The 20015-nt window shown below is 36.9% G+C and overlaps 1 protein-coding gene across 1 annotated transcript; it reads right to left on the reverse strand.

The window, feature by feature from the left end:
* Positions 1 to 1609: 1609 nt before the first annotated feature.
* LOC108252726 lies at positions 1610 to 13803 on the reverse strand (the record flags this gene model as incomplete). The annotated part of the gene is made up of 6 exons (XM_026825540.1): positions 12130 to 13803; positions 10990 to 11162; positions 9987 to 10081; positions 8618 to 8861; positions 7663 to 7830; positions 1610 to 1776 (listed from the first exon to the last, which is right to left on the reverse strand). Coding segments are annotated over exons 1-6 (2162 nt in total), but the record flags the coding sequence as incomplete, so codon positions are not given.
* Between the last annotated feature and the right edge of the window lie 6212 nt (positions 13804 to 20015).

Here is a 20015-nt window from a genome sequence, read left to right on the forward strand (position 1 = left end):
TCTCTAATAGAAAGTAAAAATATTACTTCTCAGACCCAATCAGTGTCTGCAAAATCTAAAACTCCGAACGTCATTTCTGAGTCACCCTGTTTTTCACCAAGTTTAAAACTTGAATGAGAATAAAAATAAAGTTGAATCTAATATAAAATTTTGTCTGAAATAATAATGCACAAGTAAACAAAATAATATTAACTACGAGTATAAAAACTTTATGTCTAAAAAAGAAACTAACTTTGAAAAAAACTAAGGAGTCGTCCTAGAGACGGAGAATCTCTTATGGTAAGAGCTACCTTTAAAGTTGATTATAAAAACTCTTGTTAGTGAAAAAAAAAAGAAAAAATTTGGATTAATTATGACTAAATTTAATGCAAGAACCAGGCTGGATATTTCCAATAATATTTCGAGTTGCTTAATACCTAATATCATTGTAATTTTTCTATCAATGTCCTACACAAGCCTTGAGCTTATAGGACAGTGATATACTACTATCAATGATGCTGATCCCTCTTGCCAATGTGGGTTACCCCTGACCATCCGCCACTTGCTAGAATGTCGCTCTTACATTAATCCATCCCGTCCAAAAAAAAAAAAAACCCTTTTTGGAAAAAAAAAAAAAAAAAAAAAAAAAAAAAAAATTGGTAGGGGATCCAAAATTAAAGAGACAGGGAGGTATAAGTCCGCATTGGATTTGTTAAAGAGAAAATGATTATATTGAATCATGAGACTCTGTCCATGACCAAAATACCAGCCCAACATCAAATGCAACAGGGAATACAATCTTTGTCATGAACTTTTTAGTCTCCCTTTTCAGCAAAATTTAACTAATGTGCGTTTATATTATGACACGTAATACTGATGATTTTCTTAATATACCTCTGCTGATCTTACAATTTATTTTAACAGCGTTTTGTAAAAGTACACGAGTAATAAAAATTAAAGTAGGCACATTATTTTCAAAAGAATCCGAAAACTAAGAACACGAGCTTTAAGGCGGGAAAAGTTACAGGAGGAGGGAGAAAGTTTGAGCGTTTTTATGGTTGAATTAATTATATTTTTATGACTTTTCATTGTTGACATTTGTACGCACTTTGATTAAGATTAACTGCTAGCTGTTTCCTTCCTATACTGCTCGGTAGCTAAAAAGAGTATTAATCCTTTACATAAACCCGTTGCGTTCTATATTGTTGGAGTAAAATTATGTAGTTTAATTATTTAATTTGCTTTTACTCTTCAATAAAATGCTACAGTAGGTACCTATTGTTTTGTATATTTTATTTATTTTTATGCACACTGGCACACCAAGGACCGAAATACAAAATAGAATTACTTGTAGGTACCTATCATAAGAAAAACATCACAAGCACAAGAAAACAAGAACTTTTGTATGCTAAAATGGACAATGAGCATATCGTTTCCATTTCAATTCCTTTAGTAGCCCACAAATTGGGCAATCCGTTAATGAAGAAATTTTGATTAAGTCTCTCTTTAAAAAAGTAGTCTATTTAATTACAAAAAAAAAGTTCACTTACCGGCAGATATTCCAGGGGGCAGTGTTAGCGGAGGTAGCGGCTGTAGTGTCCTGTTGAGTTTCAGCGTCTAGTTCACTTACCGGCAGATATTCCAGGGGGCAGTGTTAGCGGAGGTAGCGGCTGTAGTGTCCTGTTGAGTTTCAGCGTCTACAGTCTCAGTCTCTGTTTGAGGGAGTAATGTGCTGTGAAACACGAGACGCCTCAGATTCTTCAACTTGCGGAGCTCGGCCTCAGTCTCGTCCATTTTCTAGAGAGGATAAAAATCAACATCATTAATTCATTACTATCATTAGTTTTACTATCCTTATCCTATAGGAAGGAAAGTAATGTAATTTTTCTTTCTATAACTATAAGTAATTACTATAAGTAATGAGAAAGTATTTCAATCGGACCAAAGTTTCAAAATGGGGAAATGGGTAGGCGTATCCATTTTAGGGTCCCCTGATTCCAAAGAAGTTGTTTTTAGCCTATGGTCTATGCGTACGTATTCCACAAAAAAAGTCGTGTGGTATCACAAGATTTTTTTTTTTTTTTTTTTTTTTTTTTTTTAACTGAAACTGTGCTACAACAGCGGAAACAGGCTGTTAATTTCAATCAAAAAAATCATTCGCCCCTTAGAAAAAGGAATCGCTGATGCAAATTTAGATATTTGCTTCTCCTGAAAAGCTTGCCAAATGGATATTGGGCTGTGTTGTTCCTAAGCGACGAAATATAAAACTTGGTAGCCTACCTAATACATAAACGTATACAATTTTCTCTGAATAGAAAAAAAAGTTTCACTTCCAAAACTAGGAGAGGTCCATAAAAAAATAAAATGGACTGGGGAGCACGTTCAGAGTACTATCTCAGTTAGAGCAGGTCCTGCAGCAGAAGAGAATAAACCCCGAATAGAATATACCTCGTTTATCCTTCTGAGATGGAAGTAGGACTGAAAAGTCCCTTTACCCCTGCAGTGAAGTCCCTTTACCCCTATAAGGTCATCAAATCTGCTATTCTTCGTCTTATAAGCTGTGGTTGAAGCAGTTCAGCGCCAAAAGGTAGCCCAGCTTTATTGGTCTCATGTAAGCAAACACCACAGTTGTCCGGTAACATTCCAGTCCAATTGGCCAGAATCAATTGGACTCGTAGCTGTAGAGATTTGTATTTGCTCCAAATAGACTGGAATGTTACTGGCTGCCAGAGGTCTTCGCTCAAGGCCAATAGTTGGACTGCCTGCTGGCCTGCTGTAATCCAGCCATTAGGTCGCGGATAGCTAGGTTTGTAAACTGAACTAGGTCTACCTCGTAAAAGCGTAAAACCGAAACTTTTTTTGAGAACTTGATAATACGAGTTATAGTAAACGATTTGAGAACTTATAGTAAAAGATTTGAGAACTTATAGTAAAAGATATATTTGTCTACTCAAGTCTTATTGGCAAAACAACAAACACGTATTGTTTTACGATGGCTTCTAGGTTTATTATTATTAGTTGTGTTTAGACTTGTGACGGGCATACTAATCAGTGTCAACTAAGTTAGATTTGAGCTATTAAAATTTACGACTCCAGTCATAACGTACGGACTGCTACTAGCGGCTAGCGGCAGAACCCCGCCAAATTTTTCCAGTTTTTCGACTTTCGAACTCATTAATGGGCGATCTTACCACTGAGAGTTAACACAGTGTAAAGCGTTTTCTATGACGTCACCCATTTGATTTACACAGGCCAGTATTTCTTGAACTCTAGATTAACTGAAAACTCTCTGTGGTAAGAATGGAATAGGAGTTTTCTAGATTAACTGAAAACTCTCTGTGGTAAGACCTCAGTAATTACAGTTTCCTCTATCAAACCTCTTTAAAAAATTCTCTCTCCCTCCCCCTCTCTTTCAAAAGAATAAAATATACCTTGTTTATACTGCCAGCATAGGTACCTATCTACTTACCAAGGTATGTTGGTATACTCAATGATACCTCTCTATTCCTGGTCATTGTAGAAGTCTATAAGGCGAAGATTCTTCACAATCACATCATTCTGATCCTTACCTAGCCTCACCTACCCAGTAATTCAATGCCGAAAACACGATTCTCTCCATAATAATCTATAATCAATAATGAAGAAAAAAAAAGCAATAATTTATATTCTCATTACAAGAGAATCAATCTCCCAGGTGAGGCATTGAAGCATCCGTTGCTCAACTTCGAACCCTTTCCTAATTATGGGTAGAAAATTACTCCAATGCCATCGTGAAGACTTTTCGAAATGATAGAAACAATGTGGTGATTAGAGTTCTCAGGTGTTGATCCTGCTTGGGAAAAATGTGTTGACCAGAAAACCACAAGTCAAGTGGTGATGTTAAATTGTTAATACCTGTTCTTAGCTCTACCAAAGTTCGGTTATACCACAATTTACGCTAAGTGTTGAGACTTGCTTTCGAGCTCCTCGTACTCTGTGAATCTATTATGAAATATCGTGATTTTTATTGTTATTGGTTTTTATAAAGCCTTGTTGATATACCTGCGTTGAGTTCTTGTTGGCACACCTGGTGATCTGTAGGTACCTAGGGTCAGAAAACAAATTATCCATCTTTTCTATCCAAACCATGTCTAAAACCATTTTTTCTATCCAAACCGAAGCGAAGAACAAAGGATGACAGAGGGAGAAACAATCAATGAAATTTGTAGACGGACTGCTCAAAGTTTGGGTTGCCACGACAAAAAAAAAAAAAAAAAAGAAAAAATTTGGATTAATTATGACTAAATTTAATGCAAGAACCAGGCTGGATATTTCCAATAATATTTCGAGTTGCTTGTGCAACTCTTTCTTCCAATTCCCTTAGGTAATGAGTGGTGCACCCATGGAGGGCTGAATTAGATTTTGAAGTACTAAACGACAAATAAAATCAACTTTAAAGGTACCTAGCAGTAAAAATAATAAACTATAAATAAATTAAAATTACTCCTTTTAAACTGTCTTTGGAGACAGAAACTTAGTCTTGAAATCCGAAAATGAATTCCCAAAAAGTCACAAAAGTAGATTCAGTTCAAAACTAAAATTAGAACTCTTTCCTTCAAGTCAATAAGCCAATCGAGTACTTTTAAAGTTTACTATTTGGCGAAAAAATAATTGAACAAAACTTAAAGAAGGAAAAGTGTTTTGCAGCTCTCCAGTTTCAACAAATTTCTCAGGAGAGCTACAGAACTCGCGAAAATCGAACTCAAATCGCGTGAAATCGTTTAAAATCGAAAAAAGAAGACAACGTTAAAAATTATATCTTTGAAAGAGAATCTATATAAAAAAAGAAAAAAAAGCGATACACACAAAAAATAAAAAAATAATATGAATATCACAACTATTCTCACGTCTAATAACAGACCGTTTTGTCCTGAAAGGAAAGTTCCTTCAAAGACACTGGTCCTATTTGGCTAATATAACCAAGGAGTCTAAATAGGGGGAGGCCCAGAGATGTATTTCAACTGGGGTGTTCTAGATAGGTTCAAATTATTCAGGTGGTCACAGCAGTTGGGTTCGAATAGCCACACCATGCAGGCTATCACTATGATGGCCAGATGGAAGGGCAGAGCAGATCTTACTATGCGCCATAGTTGGGAGTTGGACTTGTAGGGAGGTTCAGAATCGTCTGGATCGTCAGTAGTGGCGGAGGTTTCAGCAGCAGCAACAGCAGGACCTCCAGCAGCTCCGGCGATTATCTTCGTATGATTCTTACGATCACTGAAACAGAACAAATGTGAGAACCTCATCAGTTTTAGTCCTTTCTTAAAAGTAGGAAAGAGTTTTAGTAAGATGCCTAAAGGGAAAATGTTTTCCACCAATGTGGTTCCCCGCTAGAAAAAAACTGTGGGAAAGTTTAACCCCTGTCCAATATAGTTGACTGTGCTAACCACTACATTACTGAGACTGTTCTCTTTTTCCCTAAAAGTAAAAACAATGTGAAGGTATTCTACTTCAAAAAGAAAATTATATCTACCCCTGTTCGCAATTAAAACCAACCTATTAACATCAATGATCCAAATCAAGGGGGGGGGGGGGGGGGAAAAAAGAAATACCGAAAGAAAAAATATGATAGGGAGATTTTAAATGTACAGAAAGGAGGGGTGAGTAGATGAATCAAAAATAACACACGTCATATGTATTGATGATAAAAATTAGGCGGTAGCTAACGAGTAGACCCAGCACCCTCTATTTTTAGATCTAATTTGACAAACTATTGGTTGAGCTTACGAAATTTATTTCTATCAAAGTTATCTGTTGATTTACTTTTACAGAGACAGTTCACACATTTAGGACCAAAAATATATGACCTGTTACCTCCAGAATTTAGAATAATAAATAGCAAAGATAATTCTGTTCAATTTGAGAGACTCGGCAAAAGTTTTTCTTCTATTAAAAGAAAACACAGATCGTGTGTGACGAACCATGTAATAAGAGAGACGCGAAACAAAACAAAGCGTTAGGAAAAAATTGAAAAGAAAAGAAATAAAAATATGCCAAACTTTTTAAAATCGAGAGCAATCACAAGAGACGAGGAGTGAGAGAAGAAAAGAAAAAGGAGGTAGAAAAAAAAAGTAAAAAATGCGAACAAGAAAAAACTATTTAACGAATTCGTCATGGTCGATAGGCAAGACACCTTTTTATTGCTAATTTACATAAAGTTCTTATAAAAGTAATGTTTCGCCTTCTCCCCACCCTTAATACTTCGCGCCGTACACTTTACACTTGTGTTAGATACCATTTTCAAAATCGCAACATTTTTCTACTAGCCCTATTATCCCAATGTTGGGGTTCATGTACCTGTGATACTCTGGTTGATGGGGTTCTGTACGCTCTGAGGGAGATATTTACGAACAAAATACTGGCTCTCAAGCTGCATTGAAGCATCAATTCCGAACATGTAATTGGCCAAAATTTGTTTTAGTCTGACTCTGACTTGTGAGGCAAGAATTTTCGTCATAAAATGAGGTGTAAGAATGGGCCTTGGATGAGGTTAAAATAACAGACGTCTGACAAGACCGAATTTGAATAAGAAGTTGGATATTTGCGCTATGAAGGCTTTCACAGGCTAGACTTTTATTTTCAAAGACTTTTGTAAAAGAGTGAGATAGTATTTCGACAGACAGATCCCTTCCTCGACTTGGGAAAAATAAATAAAAAATCTAACACATTTTGAATTTGAATCTTTTTTTCATCATTTTTTTAATGCTGTTTCCTGTTTTATTTATACAGTAGGAGCGATTTGTAAGAAAAGTAATAAAATGAAGTTAATAAAAAAACATCTTGTGGTGAAAATCGCGAGCTGAGGGACTGGGCTCAAAACAAATGTAACATCTGAAGAAGATTCTCCCTGTGAAACTATAAAATTTAATAAATATTCGTGTTTTTCAAAGGAATATTTTCTTTGAGAAAAATAACAAATCATATTGGAGTGAATTCAAATGTGTTTGATTTACGTACATAAAACCAACTCGGTTGATAATTTTCCAGCGCAGTTTATTGATATCTAGAAGCACTTGAAAACCTTCTAGTATCTACAAAAGAAAGAACATAAAAAATCGCGAGCTTTTTTTTTAATTCTCTTGGGCGCGATTCAAAACAACCATTGCCACACAAAAGCTGACACAATTAAGAGAATTAGCATTTGCGGAATAGAATCGGATCAACAAACTTGTATACCAAAATATAACAGCCTGACCTCACATTAAACGAATGTACATAAACGCCTACCGTTTTATTATAGAACATTTAGCTCCATTAGCATTTTCATTTGAACAAGACATAAGAAAAACATCATCTCTTTAAATGCCTCATTTATAACTTTTAAAAGAGAAAATGAGTTTAAGATGAAGTCAATTTAAATGAAATGGGTGACATAAACAAGGCGTTAGGAAGATTAATAAGTCCTCAAGTTGAGTCATTTAACTTAATAACTGGAGCTTAAAATGCAAGCATAGTGTGTATCATGAGTTCTTAACTTTTTTTTTAAAAAAAAAAGATGATTGATAGAGGGACTTTCACGGGTCTTATCGTCCCGAAAGCGAAGAGAGAATGAAACAGGATAGCAGAAGGCCAGCCGTTCTAAGAACGAGCCTTATCTTCGTAAATATGGGTGTAACACCGCAGAGTCTCTTGGAGTTCCCTTACCTTAGCAATAAGCGTCTTGTTATTAGAGGACAAGACGGAATCCAAATCCTTCTGCATTTGTCTCAGATCCGACAACTTTCTATCTCGCTCGCAGTCATGTTCCGAGTCTGATATGCCGGAGTCCGAGCCTTCGCAACTCGGCATGGCCATGCGATACAGGTGGCAACCCTGGAATAATAGCAAATATTCATTTACGTTATCCAAAACTCGGAGAGAAACATTTATTTAAATCATCATCAAATCTTAAGTCGTTCCGTCCAAGGGTACGGGTCGGCTGTGTACAAAGCCTCTCCACCATATTCTATCATTATATAATACCCGCTCCTGATAACAAACCTCAGGGGTGGTTGGAAGCAGCCATACGGGAGGCGGCGTCCCCGAGGCACCCGAGCAAGTAGTTAACAACCTGGATGGTCCCAAAACGTCCCAGGAATACAGTCTAAGTTACACCATTTATTTAAATATATTCAAATAAAGCGGCTGTCAGTCTACGGCTGGTTGCACAGCAACACCATCATTCAATTTTGAAATCATAAATTCCCATATCAACAATGTGAGAATGGTAACTTTAAAAGAAAGTAAAGTAGATGAAGTTCTCATCCCTAGCTGATAGGAGGTATACCACGGGATGGGCATGCTACGACACAGACCACAAGATTCTAAAGTAGCAGTTGTTTCATTGTTACGAAAAAAAAAACTAGTTTCGTGAACTGTAGATCTCATTCACTAAGTACATAGTTCAGTGAAGACCTCACTCAGACAAAAAAGGACTCCCAAAAGTTCAAGGGGGCAGAACGGAAAAATTTCTAATGTGTGAAAACAAACAGACAAAATCGGACAAACCAATAGAAAGAGAGAGGATCGGATTTTTGTCCAAGGCTTTATGGCAGGATCCTCACACAGTGAGCTCTTCCACCCAACCAAATATCAATTTATTCTCTCAAGAGAGACTCACCTGTTTAGGATCAGCACATTTCTCGCTCAGAACTCGACTGACTTCCTTGTGGAAAGCCTCTGGATCCTGAATCATCGATAGTTCCTGCTTGATCAACTCCTGAATAAACTCGGCAGATTTTCCCATCTCCTTCTTCAGCTTATCGACCTCTTCCTTCAGATGGTTCTGAAAATGAATCAGACCTCCCTCGAGCTGTTCCCACGTGTTGGCGATTTTCATGAAGTACTTGAGCTTTTCTTCCAGCCTGGAAAAGAAATTGATCCAAGAGGGTTAGAAATTATGACGGACTAATCTACTTTCCAGTGCCTTCTTTAGGAGGAGAAAAACAACCAAAGAGGAGAAAATAGAAAACCATAAACATAAAAAAGGAGAAAAAATATGAAGAAAAACAAGTTTGATAGAAGGAACTGTAACTGCTAAGCTCTTATCATCCCGAAATCGAAAAGAGAAGGAGGACAGAATAGGAGAAAGCCAGCCGTTCCGAGAACGAACCTTTAATTCAAGATAAAGCTCGTACCGCACGGGAATCAAACTTGCCACCTACCGCTTACAAGGCAGATGCGCTACCCTTCAAGCTAATTAAGCTGGCTATCTCACATTCGAAATGCTAATGGAAATCTTATTTAAATAACTTGACCAAGAAAGAAATCCAAAACACGAGTTTTTTAGCTTCTTCCCGAAAAGTTACTTTTGGAATTTTTGATGAACACCTCTTCGTATATCTTTCTCGTGACACAAAGTGTTTTTTAGAATGATAAATAGCTTTTATCATCAGAGAGGTCGAAAGTATTCCTTTCCCCCCTGTAATGTTATTTAGACGTGTGGAGTGCAAGCTGTTGCTGCTAAAAACGTATGCTTTCCGAGTTCTGACTTTATACTGTGTGTTGTGAAGGAAGTTCTCTAATGGCCGGGGACACAAAGTGAGTTTATTAAACTCGGTTTAATTTGAACTCTTGAATTGAGCAGTCCGATTGCTTGATTTCAAAAATTCCAAAAGAAATTACAAAATCAGATTGCTTAATTCGAGAGTCAAACTTAAACCGAGTTTAAACATATAATAAAATAAACTCACTTTGTGGAACCGACCATTAAGTCATCACTGCTTTGGTGGCGAAGTGAGTCGATTGTGTGGTAAGTAGGAGGATTTATTTGACCACAATTTAATAGAGCTCTCAAAGATGGGTACTGGAAAAAGTCTCAGATGTTCGAATCCCGATCGAAGCAGACTTTTCACACAAAATTTTCACAGACTTTTCACACAAAATTTCTCGTATTAGAAGATTATTAGAGTAGGTACAAGACCTATAGATGTTAAGTTTGTCCTGAAATAATACCCATATTGTAAGAGGAAAGGATAAAGAAGACTTACTTGTTATACAGATGCTCTGTTTCTTGTTGAGAAAAGGAGTCTTCATCCTGACCACTGATTGTCTTTGTGACTCTGGATAATTTGTCCTTCTTTTCCTGGAAATAACAAGATGCAACGGAAAACATTAACTTAAGTCATCTTTATTCGATGCCTAGGAAAATGACCGAATGATCAATTCCTTTGCATTAGTAAACAACATATGTATTCAATGCCTTTCCTGTAGGATATATCGATCATGTAATGAGAAAGGGGCGTAAATGATTTTTCCAAATTTTTCAGGAGAGCGAAAAGAAAAAAAATCAATTTCTTTCTTCTTCGACGTTTTTTATTTTTTCTATATATTGACTTCTTTCGTACTTTATCTGATTTGGACAAAGGTCCACTGGCATTTTGTCTTTTTTCTCTTTTCGTGTACAAAAGAAAAAAATAGAAAATATCACTTGCGACTCAGAGTAAAATATCGATATCTCTACAATGGGATGGATTTCAGTTACGCCTGTTTGTGATACCAAAGAAACCACTTGAACAAGTTGTTTTATGGAATGTACCTTCAAATGGTTACGTTTTCAAAATCCCAACTCATATTCAGTCTTGGACTTTTGGACCTTCTTCATTTAAAAACAAACGAGTTACTATGACTGGTACGTCTAGTAATCTCGTTGCTACTTGCTTGCAGGAAACAAATGAGTGCCTAGTTACCTAAGAAGACTTGTCTGGACCTTTGTACCATCTTTATTTAGACTCATCCTTGTTGTTGTCTGGCTTTTAGAAAGACCTAACCAGAATTAATCTTTGACCTTTGTATCTTTCTGATTTCTTCTTATTTTGGTTCGTTTAGAATGTTTAGATGGCGAAGTACGAATTGGTTCCCCAAAAAATACGAGTGGCTTTTTGGCACAGGTGCCTTTAGTTCCCGTCGAAAAGGGGTCAAAGGTGAATTGGTTCTTGGTTAAGATTGGTCACAAGTGGTTTGTTTTTCCTATGATCTGCCCTAATGATTTACCTGGATCTCTCGGATTTTCTCCTTCAATTCCTTCTGGTCCTCTATATCCGTCACTCGACATTCTAGCGTGTTGAATTCTTTCCTCAGCAGTTCTAGTTCCTTCTTCAAATCTCTCGTCAGATTCTCCTCGCCACTCAGCTTGCTTTCGAATTCTTCGTACTTGTGCGTCAATTCTGAAACAAAACAAGAGATGGAGATGGTCATTGAGCGAGTTCATCTAAGTGCTTATCCGATTACGGATGATTACGATCAACATGGGCATCTTTTTTCCCCTTTTTCCTTTACGGACTTTCACTTTACGGACAGTAGGTCGTTCGCGCATCTTTACAAAGTATCTTTACTTTGTTGGTTGCGATTCTGAACAGTTCGTTGGATGTTTTCCCATTGAATGATGGATTGAACGAGCACCATCGAGCGAGTAAACTACAATATTCCTCCTCAAACTCCTCATTTACCATCTTCTAAAAGCCACCTCAAGTAGACCCTATACTTAAGTGTGACGTTATATTTTGTTCACAAACCTTGCGCAAAGGCCAATAAAATGGAGTAATGGAGATGTAATTTACTGGAAGCCACTAATGAAAGTAAGTAAACAGCCAGTCACGCACTATTTTGTCCAATTACACGTACTCTAGACTAGACTAATGACTGAAAATCTAAAATTACTACATGAAACATTTGGCAACAAAGCGAATAAAAAAACTTCATGTTACAAATGGAACGAAGAGGTTAGAATATAAGCCTTTGGCGTGGGACCGAAAAGACGAAGACCTTTTCTAACATTGAAAAACATTTCACATAGGTACCTACTTATGTTATGAAGCAATCAGATGAGTCATCATCTCCTCATAGAACGTTTGAAATAGCGCTTTACAATGAAATATAGAACCAAGAGATAAATCTCTCAGCATAAGACAGGATACTTTGTTAGGAAAGCAAGGGTAATCCCTTTCTTCAACAGAAAACTATACTGTTAGCGACATCTCTTGGTAAAGAAGATAACCTTTTTCGATGTTTGTGTTTTATGAAGGGTGAATATCTGAATTAATCTAGATTCTAGAACAAAGGACAGGCTCAGCTCACTAGTTACTACGGTAAAGTTTGAATGAGAAAATTATTATAAATGCCGAGGATTCTTACCATCATTATAATTGAAATCGTCGATTTCAGCACTTTCCCAAGAGGCAAACAAGTCAGAATCCAACATCTCAGTCTTTGTACAAATGCTATTGTTGATTTCTTCCGCTTCGGCAATAGAGTTTCTCATCGTGTCAAATGATTCTTGCAGCATCTTATTGTTTGACTCCTTTCTTTTCGCCATTTGTTCAAGTTGTAATACATCGGTTTGCATCGAGTCGACCATAAGTGAAATAGCCTCGATCTTTCCCTCAGTATACTCCAATGTCTTGAGAATTTCACGCTCACGAACATTTATGAGATCAGGTTTTGTGTTTTGAGTTTTGAATGGAGTAGAAGTTGACAGAGGTGGTTTCACATCCGAGTCGTCAAGTCCTTTGGCAAAATCTCCATGACTGTAATCAAAGTCTTCTGGGCTATATTCAAAAATCTCTTTCAGTTCAGAGCTATCTTGGAGAATAGAATCAGAGTAATTCATAGACGCAGGATTTCTTTCAAGAATCCAACTGGAGCCTGTGCTGTTTAAATTTGTACTGTCCAAGTCTGAAGAGTCACATGAAATATCACTCGGGGACGTATGTAGATAATCTTGAAAGCTAGGAGCCGCTGCTAATACTCGATTTGGCACTTCAACTACATCATCTCTTTGGTAAGATCGATCTAAACATTTGATACTATTGTCCACGGAGCTACTGGAGGTAGATTCACCTATTTCAGACTTTGAACTCGTATTCGTAACATCCATTGTGCTTCGATTTCGATTGGTTAAAATCGAAGGTAACTTTTCGCTGCTGACTGGATTTAAAGGAAATTGAGCACGTGGTTTTGAATCACAGACTAACGACGAAGAAAATGACAGAACCCTCTTCTTGTTTTGAGCCTTGGGCGATGGATCACAGGATTGTTCAGGAAATTTGAAAGGAGACTGGCAAGATGGAGGTTCAGCAACACTTGTTGAAGGTACTAATTGGTAATCTGGATCATCAGATGATGGGGAACTCCTAGAACTGCTCAAGGAAGAAGGTCGGACGTCAGGATATAACTCATCCAGAGGTTGAGGTGGTGGTGATGCTCTAGCATTGTCAAATGGAGTAACAATATCGTTTCTATTTTCATCATGATGAACTGATTTCTTTACTAAAGCTTCATTTCTGTCTGGATTCCAAGAGGGCTCTTCATTCAAAGGTAAAAGTTCACTATCCTTGGGATGCTTTTGATTTTCATTGGTTGGCAATGGGTTTGAACTTTTGGGCCTGTTTGACTTGGACTTTCTAACGGGTATGTTCGATGAGGTTTTAGATTTTTTGGACTTCTTCATTGTAAAGGAAGTATGTTGATGCTCTTTGACAAAATGACTTACTATTAAAATGTTCGTATAAGGGTCCTTTTTTTAATATTAGATAAACAATGTCACAGTTGATCTTTAAATCTTAATTTTTACCTAATGATTAGACAGGGATCAAATAATTACAACTCGGTCTAGAAGCGTGATAGAGCAACCGGCACCCCGCGCGCCGGTAGGGCTTGCTTCTAACCACTTAGGACGCAAGCTACAAACAAAACTCAAACTTAACGAAAATACGAGTGAAGACCAAGACCGAATACTTTAGTAAGTTTCGAATATGTATCAACACGAAAAATCGATCCATTTTCAACGTTTAGAAAAAGTCAGTTCCAAAACGTTACGTAAATTACGTTCTTTAGGGCAATTATTCATGATATCTCATGGACCTTGGACCTTTGTAAAATGCTCTCTCTCTCTCTCTCTTTCTAGTCGAATGGAATTCACTGTTCCTTTGGTCGAGCAAGTCAAGTCAATTTCAATCACAGCATCACAAGATTCTCGAGTCATAATAATCTGGTTTTTACTTTCCTTATCCTATTTATCCTGAATTGCCTACTTTGACTATTTAGGGGCAATTAGGTAAGCTGCTTTGTATGTTTTAGGGATAGGAAAAGTATAAAATGGACACCCGCCACTGTAGAAATCTGTTGACTTGAACAGAGCAAAGAAGTTTATGCTCAAGTCATCAATATTGATTACACTAAGGACTGAGGGCAATTAGGTAAGCTGCTTTGTATGTTTTAGGGATAGGAAAAGTATAAAACGGACACCCGCCACTGTAGAAATCTGTTGACTTGAACAGAGCAAAGAAGTTTATGCTCAAGTCATCAATATTGATTACACTAAGGACTGATAAGAACAAACGGACGAATGATAGGGCCGAATAAGGTTTAAAAATTGGGGGGTAATCCCTTCGTTCGTTGAGGTACAGGAATATATCCAGGCATTTAATTGATTTAAGGACACATCTGAGAGGGGAGAATCAATCAATTCCTGTAGGCTTTAAGTAGGGTATGACTTGGGAAAAAAATCCTGGCTTTTGCTCAGGTTTCTCAATATCTTCTACTTTTCGGAGTCTCAATTACGAAATTTTCCATTATTCTGACTTAAGTCTTAAAGTGAAAGCTATTTTCACGTTTAGGCATCAAGCAAAGAACTCCTTTGGCCTTTGGATAGATCAGTACAAGTAGCTATTAAAAGATAGATATCTTATTTCAAAGGCCCAATTCTCGGAAAAGTAAAAACAAATGGGAAAGAGAAACGCGGTTCCAAATTTACAAATTTTAAACGTTTACAAGTAGCTCTGGCAAAGTAGGTGCTCTATTTTGAAAACATCTAGGTCATTTGTTTCTGCTTCTCTAGATCTTGTCCCATTAATAAATTACTCTTTTGTAATGGTTACTAAATCCGTGATGCAAGCCAGAATACGAACATGATTGAGATGTAACAACGAAAAGAACACAAACGTGATACAAGCAACAAAAATGCGAAGGTCGCTGGCTTTAGCACGGGGAAATTCATATGAAAGAAATTGTGGGAAAGCTAAAAATACCGAGAAATTAGAACCTAAAAATACCGAGAAATTAGAACCCATGAGACACCGGCTTCATGAGCCCGATGCTCTCTCAGCAAAACTTTCAGCAAAAAAGGTTTAGAAATCCCGAGAAAAACAAGTGCGAGCCTTGCCCCATCAAAATCGTAAGCAAAAGGGAGGGAAACTTGGCTTGTAAACAAAAGAGAAGGACTTGGAAAAACGGTTCATGAATGATCGAACAAATTTGGCTCGCTTTTTTTTTCGCGCAGTTACCTACTATATCCAAGTCATAATTTTTTTATAATAACCTTATTATATTAACGTGGTGGACTTTTACTGATGGGTACCCTCTAGGTTAAGGAACTTGGAAAACCCAACCTGATAGGTAAGTATATTCTCTGGACAAGTTTGGATGTGGTTGAGTCCATTTATTTGGGGTTGAACTTTTTTAGTTATTCGGGATTTAAAGAAAAAATTAACAATAGATTGGTAGGTGAGGGGTGGATGGATATCTCTAATAGATTCTGGGTTAACAAAGATTGTTAGTTTACTATTCATAATTTAGATCAGACCCATTAATAAAGTATCACAGTTTATCATCAACATTAAATGATGCTTCCAGAGGGAGCGGGGGGCCCACAGTAAATTAAACTGCCTAAATTAATAAATTCCAAACATTATACTGACACCAATCCGGGGGGGACACAAACTAATTTAAACAAATTCGTTCTCAAACGAAACTTCGTTTAACACGGCAACAAAACTCAGTTATAAACGCGGAATTTGAAATAGGGGGTAATCCCTTCGTTCGTTGAGGTACAGGAATATATCCAGGCATTTAATTGATTTAAGGACATGTCATTCTGAGAGGGGAGAATCAATCAATTCCTGTAGGCTTTAAGTAGGGTATGACTTGGGAAAAAATCCTGGCTTTTGCTCAGGTTTCTCAATATTTTCTACTTTTCGGAGTCTCAATTACGAAATTTTCCATTATTCTGACTTAAATCTTAAAGTGAAAGCTATTTTCACGTTTAGGCATCAAGCAAAGAACTCCTTTGGCCTTTGGATAGATCAGTACAAGTAGCTATTAAAAGATAGATATCTTATTTCAAAGGCCTAATTCTCGGAAAAGTAAAAACAAATGGGAAAGAAGAACGCGGTTCCAAATTTACAAATTTTAAACGTTTACAAGTAGCTCTGGCAAAGTAGGTGCTCTATTTTGAAAACATCTAGGTCATTTGCAATTCTCGGAAAAGTAAAAACAAATGGGAAAGAGAAACGCGGTTCCAAATTTACAAATTTTAAACGTTTACAAGTAGCTCTGGCAAAGTAGGTGCTCTATTTTGAAAACATCTAGGTCATTTGTTTCTGCTTCTCTAGATCTTGTCCCATTAATAAATTACTCTTTTGTAATGGTTACTAAATCCGTGATGCAAGCCAGAATACGAACATGATTGAGATGTAACAACGAAAAGAACACAAACGTGATACAGGCAACAAAAATGCGAAGGTCGCTGGCTTTAGCACGGGGAAATTCATATGAAAGAAATTGTGGGAAAGCTAAAAATACCGAGGAATTAGAACCCATGATACACCGGCTTCATGAGTCCGATGCTCTCTCAGCAAAACTTTCAGCAAAAAAGGTTTAGAAATCCCGAGAAAAACAAGTGCGAGCCTTGCCCTATCAAAATCGTAAGCAAAAGGGAGGGAAACTTGGCTTGTAAACAAAAGAGGACTTGGAAAAATCGGTTCATGAATGATCGAAGTGATCGAACAAATTTGGCTCGCTTTTTTTTTTCGCGCAGTTACCTACTATATACAAGTCATAAATAATTTTATAATAACCTTATTATATTAACGTGGTGGACTTTTACTGATGGGTACTCTCTAGGTTAAGGAACTTGGAAAACCCAACCTGATAGGTAAGTATATTCTCTGGACAAGTTTGGATGTCCATTTATTTGGGGTTGAACTTTTTTAGTTATTCGGGATTTAAAGAAAAATTTAACAATAGATTGGTAGGTGAGGGGTGGATGGATATCTCTAATAGATTCTGGGTTAACAAGGATTGTTAGTTTACTATTCATAATTTAGACGAGACCCATTATTATTTATTTATTAGTTCTAAGTACTCTATTCTCATAAAGTATCACAGTTTATTATCAACATTAAATGATGCTTCCAGAAGGAGCGGGGGACCCACAGTAAATTAAACTGCCTAAATTAATAAATTCCAAACATTATACTGACACCAATCCGGGGGACACACAAACTAATTTAAACAAATTCGTTCTCAAACGAAACTTCGTTTAACACGGCAACAAAACTCAGTTATAAACGCGGAATTTGAAATATAAACGGCACATAATTAACACTAAACGAAAATGCACTGAACCAACAAAACTCACTGGCACGAACCATCAATTTTCTGATTATACTTTTTCTCAAAAAGAAATCCACGAAAAAAGAATAACGAAACGGAGTGATCACGTTATAAGAGTAATTCACATGTGAGCAGTGAGAATGTATTGGGAACTGTTCGAAGCAAGTAGCTCTGGGAACTCGGAACGCGGCAGAGCTCTATATGGCGTACATGTGTTTAACCACCACACTAGTGGCGTAGCCCTGACGTAGGAACTTCTCAACACGTTGGTCGCCACACTGTGACTGGGTTCCGGAACTCTAATAATGAACTCTATATCGGGAAACTCGACACTATAATACAGCATTCCAACAACCTAAATCAGGGGAAATAACACAATAATAGAGTTCTTCCACCCTTAGTAGCTTAGGCCATCTATTCTATGAGTTAAACACTGGTGACATGTGAGTTTCATATGATGATGACACTCAAATACGAGTACGAGTGCCATGGCATTCAACGTGTTGAGATTTCTAGAAACGGCACACAGTGTTGTCAAAATTCACAAAATATCCAGTCAATACACAAGAGTCCAAACAGAAAATGGCAACAATTACCCCTTCTACTACCCCCTGATCGTAAAACCCTTTGTGACGAGATGAAACTAGAAAGGATTAGAGGAGAATCACTGAACCACGGACCTTCTGAAGGGGAAAACCAGATTTTCAAAGTACCCACTCTCATGATATCTCATGGACCTTGGACCTTTGTAAAATGCTCTCTCTCTCTCTCTCTTTCTAGTCGAATGGAATTCACTGTTCCTTTGGTCGAGCAAGTCAAGTCAATTTCAATCACAGCATCACAAGATTCTCGAGTCATAATAATCTGGTTTTTACTTTCCTTATCCTATTTATCCTGAATTGCCTACTTTGACTATTTAGTCCCAATAAAAAAAGCACTGAGGCTGAGCTTATACAGCTTAGGAAAATGGACTCTTTAGTCCCACAAAAAAAAGGTACTGACTCAAAATTCTAAATTGGACAGAAGATTGAGGGGAGAGAAGTAACGCGTAACGCCAAAGTGCGCGCTTATTCAATCCGTGCACGCGTAGATCAATGTAGCTCATATGTGATTGCAGCTCATTGTTTACATAAACATACAAATAATGTTTACATCGCTCACAACGCGGGAGATTTTTATTATTTTTAATTTTAATGCAAGAATAACATAAGGATACAGAGAATGAACACCAGAACATAATAAGAAATTGGAAGTTTTTTTTTTTTCAAGAGGTTTAATAGAGGGAGGGAACTGTAACTGCTATGGTCTTATTGTCCCGAAATCGAAGAGAGAAGAAAGACAGGATAGGAGAAAGCCAGCCGTTCCGAGAACGAACATTATCTATTCAGGGTAATAAATTTGTATTTTTTGTAAAAGAAAATCTTGAAGAAGCCAGGAGTGTTTACAAATCCGGACGGGGCGGTTACAACGTTGCCGATTTTGGCGTTATCAAATTTTAAATTAGACATCTTAGGGATCGGTTACTTAACGAGATTATTGAGACAACAAATCAGTTAAAGTTAAAACGGTTAAACGTTTACGGATTTTATAACCGACACGCGATATGAAAAATGCCTGAAACGTTCGTCACAACCTGCCTCTTTGTTTAGCAAGTGAGAGGTTATCGCGGGAAAAAAAGACAGATAAGCATAATTATAATTAGTTTTAATTGGTAAACAGAATTATCAGCTAAAAGAGTTAGATAACGGATAAAGTGGCGGATAGGGTTAACAGACAAAGGCTTTTATAACTCTGTGACAGTGAAAGGGTTAAACAAACCGTTAAACCAAAAGCTAATTTTCGTCTACTTGACCGAAATAGACGTACTAGATCGGAAATACTCGTCTGAATTGAGGGCCGCTTTCTTCTTCGCCAAATTTTCCGTTACGAAATTTCTAGTAAATAAATAATTACACAATATTCTTTCTAAAGACATCAAATAGATTCTGATCTACTCTGGATTTTTTTTTTTTTTTTTTTTTTTTTTTTTTTGAAAAAATGAGTCATTCTGGATCAACGGAGAAAGCAGGTTCCTACATCTTTCAACTAGATTCGTCCTGATTGGGTTTTGTGAGTGCGATTTCATCTATCCAAACCAAACGCTGAATGAATAATCATAAATCCTTGTATGATGTAGTAATATTATGTGTGATCAGTATGATGCATGCAATATGAATTCTTGGAATGAACGTCGGTAAAGTTTAGCAAGTAAATGAACATCTGACAAATTCGACATTCAGTGACGCTATTGAAAGTTGATATGAACGAAGCGTTTCAATCTCGGCAAACAAACATTCCCGCTTTTTCTCTAGGTAGGTTTTTCAACTAGATTCGTCCTGATTGGGTTTTGTGAGTGCGATTTCATCTATCCAAACCAAACGCTGAATGAATAATCATAAATCCTTGTATGATGTAGTAATATTATGTGTGATCAGTATGATGCATGCAATATGAATTCTTGGAATGAACGTCGGTAAAGTTTAACAAGTAAATGAACATCTGATCTGACAAATCTGACATTCAGTGACGCTATTGAAAGTTGATATGAACGAAGCGTTTCAATCTCGGCAAACAAACATTCCCGCTTT

This window comes from Diaphorina citri, unplaced genomic scaffold (assembly GCF_000475195.1).
Source record: "Diaphorina citri unplaced genomic scaffold, Diaci psyllid genome assembly version 1.1 scaffold769, whole genome shotgun sequence".
NCBI classification, from domain to species: domain Eukaryota; kingdom Metazoa; phylum Arthropoda; class Insecta; order Hemiptera; family Psyllidae; genus Diaphorina; species Diaphorina citri.